Here is a 15,606-nt window from a genome sequence, read left to right as displayed (position 1 = left end):
CAGAGGGGGTGCGCGGATACCTGGCTTGCCCTCCCCGCGCCCCCCAGCAATCAGACCCTGACCTACAACCAGAACAGGGTCCAGGTCACTCTGGGTGGGATGGGGCTTCTGGCCAACTGGGTTCTAGGCCAACTCCACACACTTCTGGGGGCGGGCACTGCTGCCTCAGCCACGTAGTCAGCCAGGCCTCTAGGCCCCCTGTACACGGGAGCCATGTGGACCAAAAGCTTTGGATCTCTGTGGTACTTTTTAGGAGCATGGTGCTCCCACTAACTTGGGCCAGTGCTGGACTGGGCCTCTTCCTACCCCACTGAGGGGCAATTAGTCATCATTTCTGGCGTGGTGCCCCCACTTAGCTGCTGTGTGCAGCCTGCAAGATGCCTTGGGAGGGGAGGTATACTCTGGGGACAGTGGCTTGTGGTGAGTCCGGACCTGTCTCCTTGTAGGAGCGGTCCTCTTGACCTCCTCCAGTCATTCGCATGCCAAGAGACACCCTTCCCTCCCCCGAGCTCACTGAGTGCGAAGCTTCCTGTGACTGTGGGACATGCCACACCTCAGCGAGGGTCAGGAAGGGAGTAAGCCCCACTGGCCTCAGGTCAGGAGTCACCGACCCGACTCTCAGGACACCCCCCTGGCATCTTTAACCACTAGGGTGCCACAGAATTCTCCAGCAAAATCCCTAGAATTCCGACTCTGGAAGAGGAACAAACGTGCCAGGCAGGATCTCCTTTGCCACAAGCAGCAGAGGGCAAGGGCCAGCCCCTGTGCTGGCCCCCACAGTAGGAGGGACATCAGAGAAAGGTACTTCTAGGCCTGTCATGGGGCTCCCCACCACGCAGCGTGTTCCTCCACCTTCTTCCCTGCACCAGAGCCCTGGCCACAGGCCAGCAGGGCCCCAGCTCCTGTGTTCACCCTCCAGCTCACATAACATAGCCCTGCCCTGACCCGTAACGGTCTTCCTGTTTCCGTGGCTGGGCTGTGGCTGGGCTGAGGCAGAAGGCAAAGCATCCGCGGGGTGATTCATGTAATCTGTGTCTGAGAAGGGGAGGCAGGGTGCTGCCTAGAGAGAGGCCAGTGGAGACTATTTCAGGAACCCTGTGTGTGTGGCCAGCCCGACGGGATTCGCTCAGGGGAGGCTAGGGCCCCAGGGCCGGTCCTCAGGGAAAGAGCAGGGAGGCCAGGTCTACCTTATGCCAGGTGTCCTGAATGACTCCAGCCTTCTCAGACAGGATCTCAATGAGCCGCTGGGCCTCACCCTCGTTGAACACCATGTTTCCGACTGTGGAGACCAGAGTCTTGTAGGGGAGGTAGAGAGGGCTGTCAGAGTCCGGGGGCACTGTGCAGGGAGAGAGAAAAGAACAGGAACTTACCCTCTGACCCCAGCAACCAAGCTGCTCACACCTCGAAGCAGCAGGGGCCAGACCCCTGACTGAGGACTCCATCCGGCTGCTTGCAGTGTCCAAGCTGAGTGCAGAGCCTGCCCTGGGTACCCCCAGCCCTTTCAGAGTATTGAGAAATGGGCCAGACTTTGGGTCACTGCATGGTCATTCTCAACTGCCCAAAGAGAGCAGAGGGGGAAGATCCCTAAGAAAAGAAAGGCTGTTTCCCTGGGTTGGGGGAGACATCCTTCCCCGACCCCTGTTTTTATCATCAAAATGAGAATTATGCAAGGCATATCTTCCCCAAAGGTGCTTTTCCTTCCCTTTTTCTAGCAAACAGCTTGGTCCAGTTCTAGCCCCGCACAGCCCAGCAGGGTCCACCCGTCTGCTGTGACCAAGTCCTGTGGCCCCTCATGAACACGGACCCCACGGCCACAATCCGGAGGTCACCAGAGAAGGATGGAAAGCAAAGGCCCACATCTCTAAGGCTGCTTCTCTGTGGTCCTAGGGAAAAGGAGGCACGTCCCACACATCCAGGTTCAAACACTGTTTCTGGCTTTGTGAAGCCCAAGGCAGTTTTAGGGGAGGGGAGGCCGGACTAGGTTCTTTCACAACAGGCCTGCCCACTTGTCGGTCCAGGAGTGACGTCCTGGAGGGCAAAGAGTCAGGTGACATCAGCCACCTGTGCTCTCTGTGGTGCTCCCGAGGCCCCCTTCCACACACACGCAGCGCGCTCACTCCAGGCAGGCTCTCCAGCAGCCTTGAATGCAGGAACAGGAAAACTGAGACACCCCATCTGGCAGCAACCCCGCCTAAAATGCCCCCAGGAATTCCTTATGCTGAGGTCCAGACCAACCCGCAGCCTAATGACTGGGCCCCAAATGAGTGAAATAAAGGCAACAGGCCCCCTGAAGCACCTTCAGCTAAGTCCACCTCACTGAGGATGACACATGGGGAAGGTTTCCATAGCAACCCCAAATTCTCTGGCCTGTCACAATATTTTCACTTGCTAGTCACAATATTTTCATCACAAGTCAAAGCATTTAGCATGATACTTTAATAAGGGGAACGTGGGATGTGGGCGAGCTGGTTGCTATGAGCACCTTCACTGTAGAACTTACCTCAGTGAGGCTTGGGAGATTAAAAATAACCATGCTGACATTAAAGGCCTAAGAGCTCAAGGGTGTCACGAAAATGAAATGGGGGTGGAGTGTATGCTCCCTTCAGCCTTTCTTCTTTTCATTGATATATGTATATAACATAAAATCATCTTGACGGCACACTTATACACCAGGGAAGAACACTCTGGGCACAGCTAAGCCAAAAACGAAGCCAAGACCACTCTCAAGTTCCTACTGGAAGAACACGGGTGGCATTTTGGTTTCCGGGCTTCCTGCTTTCCTCCTCAGCCTGCAGGCAGATGTCTACTGCCCAGGTTTTCCAGAAGACAAAGGTCCAGTATTTCAAAGACATAGCCAGAGCTCAAATGGACAGACATTTTCCTTTCCTGATTCGGGAAATGTCTACTCCTGTGCTGTCCTAATATCCTGGCCACCAGCCACGTGTGGCCACTGGCACTTGAAATCCAGCCGGCATGAACTAAGCTGTGCTGCAGGTACAAGTATACCCAGCTTGAAGATTTGGTAAAAAATCTGTAATAATTTCTGTATTGACTGCATGTTGAAATGATATTTGGGGAAAATGGGGTTGAATAAAATATATCATTAAAATTTAATTCTTTGTTTCTTGTTTGCCTTTTCTTTCCACATGGCTGGCTAGGAAAGTCTGAATTACACATATGCTCACTTGTGTGGCCTGTATTTCTACTGGACAGGCTGTTCCACTCTTGTCCAGCCCTGGGGAACCCCCCCCCCAAACCCTCCCAAAAGTACGGCCCTTGTTCCTGAAGAGGCCTCAGACTGCCCAGGGGCTCAGGCCTCCCTTGAAGCTTCTCCTAAACTATCCTTCTAGGCCCCCGTAGTCCCTACCACACTGCTGGGGGTGGGGGGCGGGGGATATCTAGATAATGGAGCTCCTCTTTGCGATGGAGGTCTGTTTCCCTGCAGACATCACCCCAGCGCTCATGACACTGTGCTCCCTCTTGGATGGCCAGAACCTTTTTGAGAGAATTCTCTGTGTCATTCTAATACACCGTTATTCAAGCTTTCTCATCTGAGTATATTACTTTTTTTAATAGATGTTTTAGCAAGCGAAGTAATGAAAATTGGAGCAGGTAAAACAATCCAAAGTTACGTACAGCAAAATTTAACTCTCCCCTGTCTATTGCCTGGTCTCCCCACAAAAACTTTCCCGGCCTTCTCTGTGTTCATATGAACTCTATCTTTTAAGGTATTTTTAGACAGCCCCAGCTTTACACTTTTTCATTAAGTCTTTTAGGTAAGAATGGTGCCATCTTTATTTTCCCCAAATCAGGGGAAGTAAAAATGAAAGAAAGAAGTACTTGGAAGTAGGCCCCAGAACTTCTGGACTTCCATGTGAACTGCATTTACTTTTGGGTTTCAAGATCCTCTCCCCAAACCAGTGGCACTGAGCTCACTTGGATGCCTGTTCCTGGGAGACAGGCACCCGGACTCTCACCAACAAATCATGTGCTAAGGGGAGCTAACTTGTGCCGGCACATTACACATCTCCAGCAAATACCCAAAAACTGGAAATAATCCCTGGCACTGTGAAATCTTACAGCACTAAACTAAATTTGTCAGACACTAACATCCAATCCACTAAGCTGTTGATGTCACAAAGACCATGAGGTGGTGGATCCTAGTGAGATCAGCTCCAAGAGCCTCCTCCTGCAGCCCCTGCTTTGCTCACCTTGGTGAGTGCGCAGCACCAGGAATGGACAAGCAGGGAGGCCTGGAGGAAGGTTGTAGCAGAGAGCAGGAGTGGATGGAGAGGATCACCGCCTCACTGCTCTGGACTAATCAGATCCGCCCAGCAGGGGACACAGTAAACACCCCCAGGGGCCGAGCCCTGCAAGGAAGGCACAGGTCTGGCTCGGGGGGCAGCCTCTGGACATATTCCCTCACTTCCAGGGGATGGCTCTCATGGGGTCTGGCCCAGAACCCTCAGAGCTGTGGACATGCCGAGGAGAACTGGAAACGAGATGTGTACATGTCATCTCCTTTCCTTTAGTGCTGACAGCGAACTCAATGAAAAAAGAAATACATAAAACCTGTGTGGGGCTGAACAAACACATCTGTGGGCCCGGCGTGGCCTGCAGGTCACCTCTGTCCTTGGGCAATGGGCACCAGGATCAGAACAAGGCCCCTGAGTCAGGCAGTCTGGGCTCAAATTCTAGCTTAGCTCCTTCCTGCCTGTGCATCCTTGGGCAAGTTGCTTCATCTCTCTTGGCTTTGGTTTCCTCATCTGCGAAATAGAGGTAATAAACAATCTTTCCTCCTTCACAGCCTCACTGCAAAGATTAAATCCCAGCATGTTTGGAACAATGCCCAGCACAAAATGCACCACAGAAAATCAACCAACAGGCCACGTTTAAGCAAGCCCCAGTCATAGGACAATCACAGGTCCTGACCCCTCTCTGAATAGATAGGACACACAGGGAGGGACTCAGGTGGGGCTAAAGTGACTGCTCTTTTCCCCACTCCCACCAATGAAATGGAGAAGACATGCAATGGTGGCACCCAGGAGCCAGCCCTGAAGGTAGAGTGGCACAGCCCATGGGCCCTCTGGATCCTGTCTGCACCCTGGAATGAGGCTAAAAGGGCAACAGGGTTAGATAAAGCAAGGAGCCCTCCGCCTCCCCTGGCTCCCAGCCAGGGAGCATGCAGCAGTGGGCAATGTGCATCACGCCTCAGGTTCCAAAACTATGCTCACCTTTGTGACATGCTGAGGGGGTGGGATGTAGTCACCTCAAATTTGTCTTGCCCAGAGGCACTTAGAAGTCCCTTTCTCACTGTCAACTGCAGAGTCCTTTTGGAGGCTTTTGTCTTTGCATAACTGCCATGATTCCCAGGGCCAGGTCGCAGTGCTGGGGAACTCACGGGGCTCCACAGCCTGGCTCTGGGCCAGAGACCCTCCAGATGCCAGCCCCTGCAATGTTCCCACAGGGCTCTAGTGGACTTGACCGACAGGGCAGTGCTGAGAGCTGCTCAGCAAGAAGGGCGGATCGGTGCCTCAGCCCCAGGACAGCCATCAGAAGACCACAGCTGCACTCCCACGGTGGCTGGTGCAGGTGGCGTGCAGCCCTGCCCAGGGCAGGCAGGACCCCACGGTCCCCAGAGACACGGAGTATGCTCGTACAGTGCACCCAGCAGTCAGCACACCGCTGAGCTGGGCAAGGCTGAGTTAGAGGCGGAACTGCCAGCCAAGAGGCAGAGGAGATGCAGGATGCAAGGCAACCACGTTGTAGAGCCATAGGACGGGAACCTGGGGAAGGCGTGCCGCCAAGGAAGCGCCCTGGCTGCAGTGGCAGGGATGATTTGGCCCTAGTGCTACTGGGTGAGGATGACGAGGGCTGTAAGGGGCTGTGGGAAGGGGAGCGGCAGGGACAGGCTGCTCAGGACAGAGAGAAGGGGGACTGGAGTGAGTCCACATCCTCCCAGGCCCCAAGGATCTGGATTCTATCTTACAAGCTAAAAACAAGGCCAGCAGGGAGCAAGGTTTGCAACTAGGAAATGTTACTTCAGGATGCCTGGGAGACAAGGCTGGGAAGGGGCAGATGAGGGAAGAGCCCAGGGCCAGGGGCCAGGCCCAAGGGCTCCAAGGATGCTGGGATGGAGAGACAGAAGCCCAGCTGTCAATCCAGGGACTCTGGCAGTGGCACCTGCCCCGGGGGGTGTGCTCTTAAGAGCTGAGGGAGACCAAAGCTCTCACTGCTCAGGGAACATCCATGGCAGTTCTGCGAGCCTGTCTTGGACACACAGATGCAGGCAGAATGGCTGCTGCCTCTGGACCCTGCATGACCCTGAATGGCTCTCACGACAGGAAGCCAGCCCCCAACCTCGGGGAGACTCCCAGGCCCTGACATCCCCCATCACCTGAGCCAAACTTGGGTGGAAGGTCCCAGGGCCCCAGGGCCCCAGGGCCCCAGGAAGGGCTCCCCTATACTCCCTGAATCCCGCCACTATACAAGCAAGCCCTCTGGCTTAGAGACGAAGATAAGCCCCTGACACCTGCTGGCAAATCCAGAGGGCATCCCCTCCCCGCCAACGCTTGTAATCTAGAGACATAGAACTGGCTAATATCACCACGAGTCTCCCCACTAGCTTCATGCTGGGGGACGGAGGCTGCAAAGGGCCCTCCTGAGTTTGCAGGGAAGCAGTCCCAACGAGGTTCTTGAGGAAGAGCCACCAAATGCATCAGAGGCGGGAGTCACAGCTCCTGGGCAGCGCACAGGCCGCCAACTCCAGGCCCAGCTCAGGCTTAACTGCCCAGCACTGCCCAGGGTTGCCCGCCTCCCCAGTCAGCTAAAGACCCGGGAGGAACAACCACACGTGACCCCTGACTGCCCCAGATACTAACATCTGCTGTTTTAACTGCAGAGAAGTACAAATAATGTTTGTTTGTTTGTTTGTTTGTTTGTTTTAAGTATGAGTAATGTTAAGAGCAGCCCTATTTGGGGCCTTTGAATCAAGCCTTTTCTTTTGGAGGAAAAAGTGATCTGTTAATAAATCAGGAGACTGTGCATTAATAACGTCTCATGGGATTTAAAAATCCTATAGGTGAGGGGCACCTGGATGGCTCAGTTGGTTAAGCGTCCAACTCTTGATTTCCGCTCCGGTCACAATCTCACATACTTCATAAGATCGAGCCCCACATCGGGCTCAGCACTGACAACAAGGGGCCTGCTTGGGATTCTTTCTCTCCTGCTCTCTCTCTCTCTCTCAAAATAAATAAATAAACATAAAAAACCCTATAGATTAAATGACTTTATTTTTCTCATTATATTTTTCCCCCAAATTTCAACAAAATCAAGTTTATATCTGGAAGAAAAAAAAAAAGGAAAGCATCACAATATTTCATAAAGAAAGATATGCCCTGCAGGACCTCTGGGCGAGATCCTTCTGTGTGCTTCCTCCAGCACACAGGCTGGCCCAAGAACACGCCTTACTTAAGTGACAATCAGAGTTTAGCTCATGACGCAGGAAAGGTTAAGATCTGTGCCACTATGGGCTTCCTAATCACAGCAGCCCGAGGACAGCGGCTGAAGCCAGAGCACTGCCATGTTTTTTGTTTTTGTTTTTAACATTTATTTGTTTTTGAGAGACAGAGAGAGGGAGGGAGCAGAGAGAGAGGGAGACACAGAATCCAAAGCAGGCTCCAGGCTCTGAGTTGTCAGCACAGAACCCGATGTGGGGCTCGAACACACTGACCATGAGATCATGCCCTGAACCAAAGTCAGACACTTAACTGACCGAGTCACTCAGGCGCCCCTGCCATGTTTTAACATGACTGAATGGAAACTTTTAGAAGAATGTCATCCAGCAGCTTCTCTAAGACATGGGGCACCATACTGATTTGGCTCCTTCCCTAGGGCATGTTTTTGTTCTTTCAAAAAGGCAAAGTTGGGGCGGCTGGGTGGCTCTGTTGGTCAAGTGTCCAACTTTGGCTCAGGTCATAATCTCACAGTTCGTGAGTTCAAGCCCCGCATTGGGTTCACTGCTGTCAACAAAGAGCCTGCTTTGGACCCTCTGTCCCCTTCTCTCTCCGCCCCTCCCCCTCTCACAGTGACTCTCTCTCTCTCAAAATAAATATACATTAAAAAAAGAGAGAGAGAAGTTGGGCTTGAAGAACTTACAGAGAAAGGGAGCGAAGGCTCAAAGGTACTACAGAGATTTCAGAGCTTCAGACCCTGAAAAATTAAGTTTGAAAGAAAAGAGTATCAAACCTAATCTCAAAACACACCTGCCTATTCCTCAGCCCTAAATGGAGAATAGCCGCTGAGGTGGGCTGCGCCTGGCCTGCGGGGTCCGCAGAGATCTCAGCTGGAGGCTGAGGTCCCTGACCATCTGCTGGCCGCGTGACTTCTGGGAAGTCTCAAAACAAGAGCTGAGCTGTGGTTTCTGCTTTTGCAAAAACAGGTAAACATACCATTCCACGTTACAGACCTTCAGGAGGATAAATGCACGGAAAGAAGCTTCGTAAGCCACACACCTCACCAAACACCTGGTTGAGAATAACAGCATCACACTCCTGGGCGTGACAAAGCAAGCACACCACCAAGAAGGACACTATGGGAGGTGGGGAGGGATAGAATAATAGGAAGGGGTGTTGCCATTACCAAGTCACAGGCTTTAAGATTAGATTAAGTCACACGACAAGGTACAGACACCTTCAGCCAAGTTTTCCTAGTAGGTCTGAAGATTCTTCCCTATATCCCCTGACCTCTGGTGACCCCTGCCCCAGCAGGGTACACAGCATGATCCTATTTGTGCATTTTCACCTGCTCTCGCAGAGGAAGGAGTGGGCCGGGAAGCCTTGCACAGTATGGAGCTAAGCATCCCCCACCCCTGCCCCCCACCAGACACTGCAAGGTTCACAGATGTGGGAGCCACTACCTTCCCATCTTAGCTCAGTTCGTGATCATACACTGGGCACCCAAAGGCTGGGACAAGCTTGAGAAGAAACTGACCACTTTCTTTCCTCAACCTGACCCCCCTGAAGGAGCAGGAACCCCGCTTCTACTGCTCAGAGGGTGCTCAGGGGACCTATGGTCAGGGCTGGGCACCTCCCGAAGCCCGAAAGGTTAGGAGCTCCACTCCATCCAATGAGTGCCTGTTTATTTGACTCGCAGCCAAATAATGGAGTTTTTTTTTCTTTTCCATTTAAAAAATAATGCATGTGTTTACCCAACGAATTCAAAAATACTGATTCAAACGGGTACATGCACCCCGTTTATAGCAGCATTATCAACAACAGCCAGACTATAGAGAGAGCCCAAATGTGCACTGACTGATGAATGGATATAGAAGATGTGGTATATATCTATTATGGTACATTACTCAGCCATCAAAAAGAATGAAAGCTTGCAATGATGTGGATGGAGCTAGAGTGTATTATGCTAGGCAAAGTATGTCAGAGAGAGACAAATACTATATGATTTCACTCACATGGATTTAAGAAACAAAACTGATGAACATACGGGAAGGGGGAGAAAAGAGAAGAGAGGCAAACAAACCATAAGAGACTCTTGATGATAGAGAACAAACTATGAGCTGATGGAGGGAACGAGGTGGGTGGGAGATGGGCTAGATGGGTGATGGGCATTAAGGAAGGCACTTGTTAGGATGAGCACTGGGGGTTGTAGGTAAGTGATGAATCACTGAATCCTACTCCTGAAACCCATATAGTACTGTCTGTGAACTAAAATTTAAAAAACAAATATGCAGGTTACCACAAAACCAGAAATTACAGAAGGGCAAAGATATTAAAATTTATCCGTAGTCGCGTACCCCAAGAGGGCCTTTCTCCCACACAGATGTGTGTGTGTATCACAGGGTCATTGTGGGATGTCTGAGAGCATTTTCTATCTCTGGAGGTTGGCTGGGTGCCCCCGGATGCTGACACAAGGGTCTTCTGGACCCAGGGCAAACAGGCGGCAGACAGGGAAGGGGGCCTGGTGTGAGCCAGTGCAAGGGGGAAGGGCCACGCTCAGCGGCAGCATGCACACCAAGATCCAGAGGAAGCACCACTTTCTGGAGCGTGTGTAAACGGGCATCTCGTGCCCCCCCCCCCCGAATCTGGGCTCCCCTCCAGGCGCTGGGACAAAAGGGCTCCCCTCAAAGTGTAACCTCACATGCCCATCAGCACACACACAACACAGTGCAGGCAGGCTGGCCCAAGGATGCCAGCAAAGACTGAATCGAGGGGCAAAAAGAGATTTTCAGGAAACCATCATCATGTACGCAACACACTTCCTGTGAGAGGGCCGCAGCTTTCCTAATAAATACCGTGCATGAGTCCTGAGGGAACCATCTGAGCACGAACCAGCAGAGAACTGCAGCTGGGCTGCACACAGCCTGCAGCTTTAGTTCCGAGGAAATTTCCACTTCTCTCTGGTTCCCCACGTTCCCTCTTCCGCAAACACTGGTAAACGAATCTGCACCTTCTGTTTTGTAAGTAAGCGTCTTCTCCTTAATCCACACTTGGGTTTTTTTTCTTTTTTATGTTTTTATTTATTTTTGAGAGACAGAGATAGTGCGAGCAGGGGAGGGTCAAAGAGAGAGGGAGATACAGAATCTAAAGCAGGCTCCAGGCTCTGAGTGAGCTGTCAGCAGAGAGCCCAATGTAGGGCTCGAACCCACAAACCGTGAGATCATGACCTGAGCCGAAGCCGAGCCTAACCGACTGAGCCACCCAGGCGCCCACACACTTGGGTTTCTAATGCTCCCTTCAAGTGGTCACCATCTCGACAGCATCCTGCAAAGTCAAGTCCGGTGGAAGGTGCTGGAAAACGCTCACGTGGCGCTCTCAGCACTCCGAGCAAATCATAAATTGTGAAATGTCTTTGGGGAGCAACGCAGCACTGTGTTCCTAAATTAAACAAGTACCTGCCTTTTCACTTAGCAACTGCGTATTGACATATTTACTTTGCAGAGATACACTACAGTATACACGCATCACTGCGGCATTACTTTTAGCAGCAAAACAACTGCACAGTTTAATACCATTTAAGTATGCGATACGTTCATACTATGGCATAGCAGACAGCACCAGCCCTGTTGGCACAACATAGAAAGATGTCACCAGTACCCCGGCATGCCAAGCAAGCAAGCTACAAGGCTGTGTGCACCGTTCGCTGCATTGGTGTGTGCCATTGTGACAAGTGGAACATCTCCCAGGCTCCCCTAGGAATGCGTAGTGAAGGGGATGGACAAGAAAGATTTTCGGTTTTCACCTTCCATCCTTCTACGTTGTTTGCCGGAAGCACACATTTATACGACAATAAATTTTATAAGCCTGGATGAGGAAGGCAGGTGTTTACTGTCAAATCCGGCCACGGACAAGTGGTAAAAACCTGCCATGCGGCCCTGATTTGCGCTTGTAGAAAAAACAGATCAGAAGTCCTGGAAGGGTTCCAATTGGGGCCTGCAGAAGCGTGTCCTGTGCCCACCTCCACACCTGCCCGGTCTGTCTCTCTCGGGGATGTCTGTCAGCAAGGACCCTGCTGGGCCCACCTGGTGACAATTGAGGACACAACCTTGTCAGTGGTGCCCCCCAGCTCCGGGGCAGGTTCTGCTGCTGGTCTGTTGGGTGTCATGGGCCAGCCACAGCCTTGATGACCTCACTTGTCACATCGCACTGGGGTATGGAGGACAACTGGGAGCTCATCCCCACTCCACTCAGGATGCAGGCAGACAGAACAAAGCACGGGGTGAGCTGCGTGGTGCCAGCACAGAGCTGTAAAGACATGCTCATTTTCACAGGCTGCCTCGCCTCCCTCCTGGTGGCTCAGGTTTAGAACAGCACTGCCCTAACCACACTGATGGAGACATTCTTCCCTGCACTGACCAGCAAAGGCAGTCACTGGCCACAGGTGCCTACTGAGCACTCAGAATGTGGCGAGCGCAACTGACCCAGTTACCTGATGGCTACCTGAGATAGCTTCCATGTGATCAGCCCTAGACCTCTAGGTCTCTGGTGCCCACAGTTAAAACGTCATGGCCCTAGAGCCCTCCTTGACTCAAGGTCAGGTCCCTGCTATTCGGAAAAGGAACTCCTTTCCTGGCCTATTCCACAACACTGACATGCAGCCTAGCCTCCAGTCATCTCCCCTAGCTGAGGCCACTCATATATCTCCATGCCCCTGAGTTTCTGGATGCCCAGGGTCACCCAGCCCAGCCTAAGCTGTCCCCTCGAGTTGAGTGCACAGGGCCATGGAGAAGCCGGTGGTGGACAGGCCCTGGACAGACATATAGAAGCTCCACCCCAGCTAGCGGGCAAGGAGGTCAAAGGCAGGCAGCCAGTGCCAACTGCACCCTCTCGAGCAAAGGGAGGAATACAGGACATACGGTATGACTGCACGAGAGGAACGTGGCCTCCTTCCCATTCAGCAACACAGTCATGGCCACAAGATCACTGCCACGAATGCTAAATGTGAGTCAGATCAATTCTGGAATGCTAAACATATATGAGATGTCATCACAACGGAAGGGTGAGTCAGCCCCATTCCATATTCCACTGGGAAAATTCATAACGTCCAGACTTGTGCCTCAGACCCTTGACTCCACAGGTCGTGGCTAAATGAAAACATGGAAAGACATCGGACTGCTGGACAGCGGGAATATGGTTGCAAATGACTGCCGGCTCCCAGACGGCCAGCTCCCTTGATGCCTTGATGGCTCGTCACTGATGTCTGACTTCAGTCGTCTTTGGAGCAAGCCCTGAACTGAATGTCTATATTTGGGAACACCAAACACCCAAGCAAGACAAAAGCACACGCTTCCCTTACTCCACCCTCAGGTCCACGGTCCTTTACAGACAAGAAATGCAAAGCTGTTGAACACTAGGCATCATAAAGACACCCACCTTACCCTGTGCCATCCTTGCAGTGACTCGGGGGTCCTTCCTACCCGCTCCCCACACCAGATGTGGTCCTGGAAACAACAGCATCAGCATCTCCTGGGAGCTTGTCAGACATGCAGAGTCTCAGGCTCTAACCAAACTACGAGTCAGGCTCTTTACCTTAACAAGATCCCCAGGTGATCCATCTGCATGGAAAGTTGGAGAAGCATTGCACGTGGTTGTATCTCCACTACTTCTGAACACACACACTATTTCAGGATCTTCATGGAGTTGGTGCTGGGAGTGGCCTGCATCCACCCTGGGGGTGGGGGTGGAGCTTGAAGATAGCTTTACCCACCCACCCCAACCACAGCAGGCAGAGATCACACGATGCACATTCAGGTAAATGACAAATTACACGAGTTTTCCCCCCCACGTCTCTAGACTCTCAGACCCCCTGAAGAATAAGGAAATTCACCTTTCAGGTGTCCTCTCAGCTGCACATAATACCCTGCATGGCTGGGTTTTCATTCTGGGTCTGACGATCCTATGTGGTTGCTTTTGTGGCTGGATGCCCCAGGTTCGCCTTCGTGATTTTCTCACTGCAACCTTGGAGTGACGTCAGGCCTCGTGTCATCTGGGCTGATTAATATTAATTTTGGCTGTCTTTGATATTTTCTAGGGTTTGATTTTTTTCAATTAAATCTAATTCATCCAGACCTTACATTTTTAGAAGGATCCAGTCTAAGCAGACTCTTCCAAATCCTGAACATGTTGCCCAAGATCAGAACATTTCGTCTTCCCACTGAAATGAGGCTCCCTCCCCTCACTGAAGTTCTCAGGTATGACAGTCTGCTTCAGGACCATTTAAACTCTGACCTGTCCATCCCTGGGCCAGCACCCTCTCTGTAATTACACTGGTATGGGAATACGTTCATACAGCAAACACAACTGGCCTTCCAAAAGCCCCATAAAAATCTATCCAATATTCCAACCTATTTTCCCTCCAGATGGGACTTTTAGAATAGGTGGGAGTGGGAGGGAATCCCATTGAAATTTTGGCTAGAATAATAAACCCTGAGTTAACTTAGTAAAACTGTCATTTTATCCATAATATTTAATCTCTCAGATTTCTTTTCTCTGTTCAAATTTTGTCTTATCTCAGCCATCTGCGGTGTGGGTTCACACAGGTCACAAAGTTAGGTCTTCCTCTCAATAAGGTTTTCTACTACCGGATTAGTACCATTTGCCTTCTTGCCTAAAGTATCACCAGATTTCTATTCCATGCCTTATTTCAGACACCTAAAGCCAAACGTGGTAACAACGGTCACAGGACACAGAATGCAGGAAGCTCTATTCTGAATACATCTGATGCCTTACAGAAAACGGGCCACTTCTCAGTTCCATCCCTGTCCTCGTGTCTCAAATACTCTGTCCCTGAGTCAAGTGGAACATCAACTTAAAGACAAGGCAGCACACCCTTCTTCCGGCCTGCGGAGGCAGACTAAGGCTAAACATTTGGATTTTCAAAGGGCTTTGAGAGGCTGGCCTCTCTTGTGGGGCCAGGTAGGCTCATCCTTGACCCTTAGCAGGAGCCTGAAGCTGTTCACACAGCACAGGTCCCCTCACAAGGAACAGGGTGCTACTTGAAAAAATGCCCCCCCCCAAAATTTGGAGGAAGAGGAAACCTGAGAAAAGGTAATGCATCTTCACAAAGGGGCAAGAAAGGGAATCCCAGCTAAAAACATAGGGCCCTGTGCTATCCAGCACAAGGTCCAAACATCTCAGACCCCCTAAGATACCTCTTTAAGACAAATGCAATTAATTATCCAACTCAACTAATGGCTAGTCAAAGATGTTTAAAAAAAAAAAAAGAAAGGAAAAAAAAAAGAAAACAGAAGACTACCATATCAAATGAGTGATGATCAGGAAACAGGAACTCATTGGCCCCATTTCTATATAACACACACTAAAAAGATAACAAAAAATTACTGTTCTGTATTTTAAGTATATAAAATGGCCCACCAAGTAACTGGGATAGGGTGTAGGGGAGAGGAAAAACGGGGGTGTGGTGGGAGTGGATGCCGTTGTTCCCTAAAAGCATCCTATCGTTATTCATTCAACACACACACAGAAACAACTACCAGGTGAGGTAAGCAACAGAACAGCCCGGCAGAATGCACTCACATACCTAAGAAACATCTGCCAAGACAGAGAAATGTTCCAGACTGTGTGGTGGATGGAATTACTATCCCTAATTCCTCACCTCCCCTTGCACTCACACACTCACACCTCTTACAACATCACTTGGCAGTCCCTTCCACTGGAGACAGTGGACTTCCTGCCCCTTAACTCTAGCTCAGACACATGATTTGCTCTGTGCTGGGAGCCGCACCGGCCTTGCTGGATGACACGGTCACAGTAAGGAAATGGTAGACGTAGCACGGCTCCTGCCATAGGGGCGGAAGCTAGCATCTCCTTCTGTTAACTCATTGCTCTTGTAAAATTAAGCCTGTTGCTATTAATTAGGCCTCACAATGTTCCAAATCAGACCAATATTCCCCAGAAACCTCATGGGAGGAAGCATATTCCCACCTCTGTGAAGAGGAAGTTAAACAAGGCATTGCAGATGTTTGTCGGAAAGGCTCTTCTATTGAGCTTCACAGGGAAAAAAAGGGGGTTAAAGAACACAAAGATAATGTTTACCCTGGCCCGGAGATAGAAAGCCTAACTTAGGAAATAG

The 15,606-nt window shown here is 51.0% G+C and overlaps 1 protein-coding gene across 6 annotated transcripts in view; it reads right to left on the bottom strand.

Moving 5' to 3' along the window:
* Positions 1-15,606, bottom strand: part of RRBP1 (ribosome binding protein 1) — a 68,370-nt gene that overhangs the window by 24,107 nt on the left and 28,657 nt on the right. For all 6 annotated transcript variants that reach the window (XM_029917060.1, XM_029917062.1, XM_029917057.1 and 3 more), the window contains one exon: positions 1,188-1,336. In XM_029917060.1, the coding sequence (XP_029772920.1) occupies positions 1,188-1,336 (149 nt within the window). The remainder of the gene's footprint in view (positions 1-1,187; positions 1,337-15,606) is intronic.

The sequence above is a fragment of the Suricata suricatta genome, chromosome 12, assembly GCF_006229205.1.
Source record: "Suricata suricatta isolate VVHF042 chromosome 12, meerkat_22Aug2017_6uvM2_HiC, whole genome shotgun sequence".
Lineage (NCBI taxonomy): Eukaryota > Metazoa > Chordata > Mammalia > Carnivora > Herpestidae > Suricata > Suricata suricatta.
The sequence above is the reverse complement of the archived record's forward strand: the minus strand, read 5'-3'. Positions and strand labels throughout refer to the sequence as shown.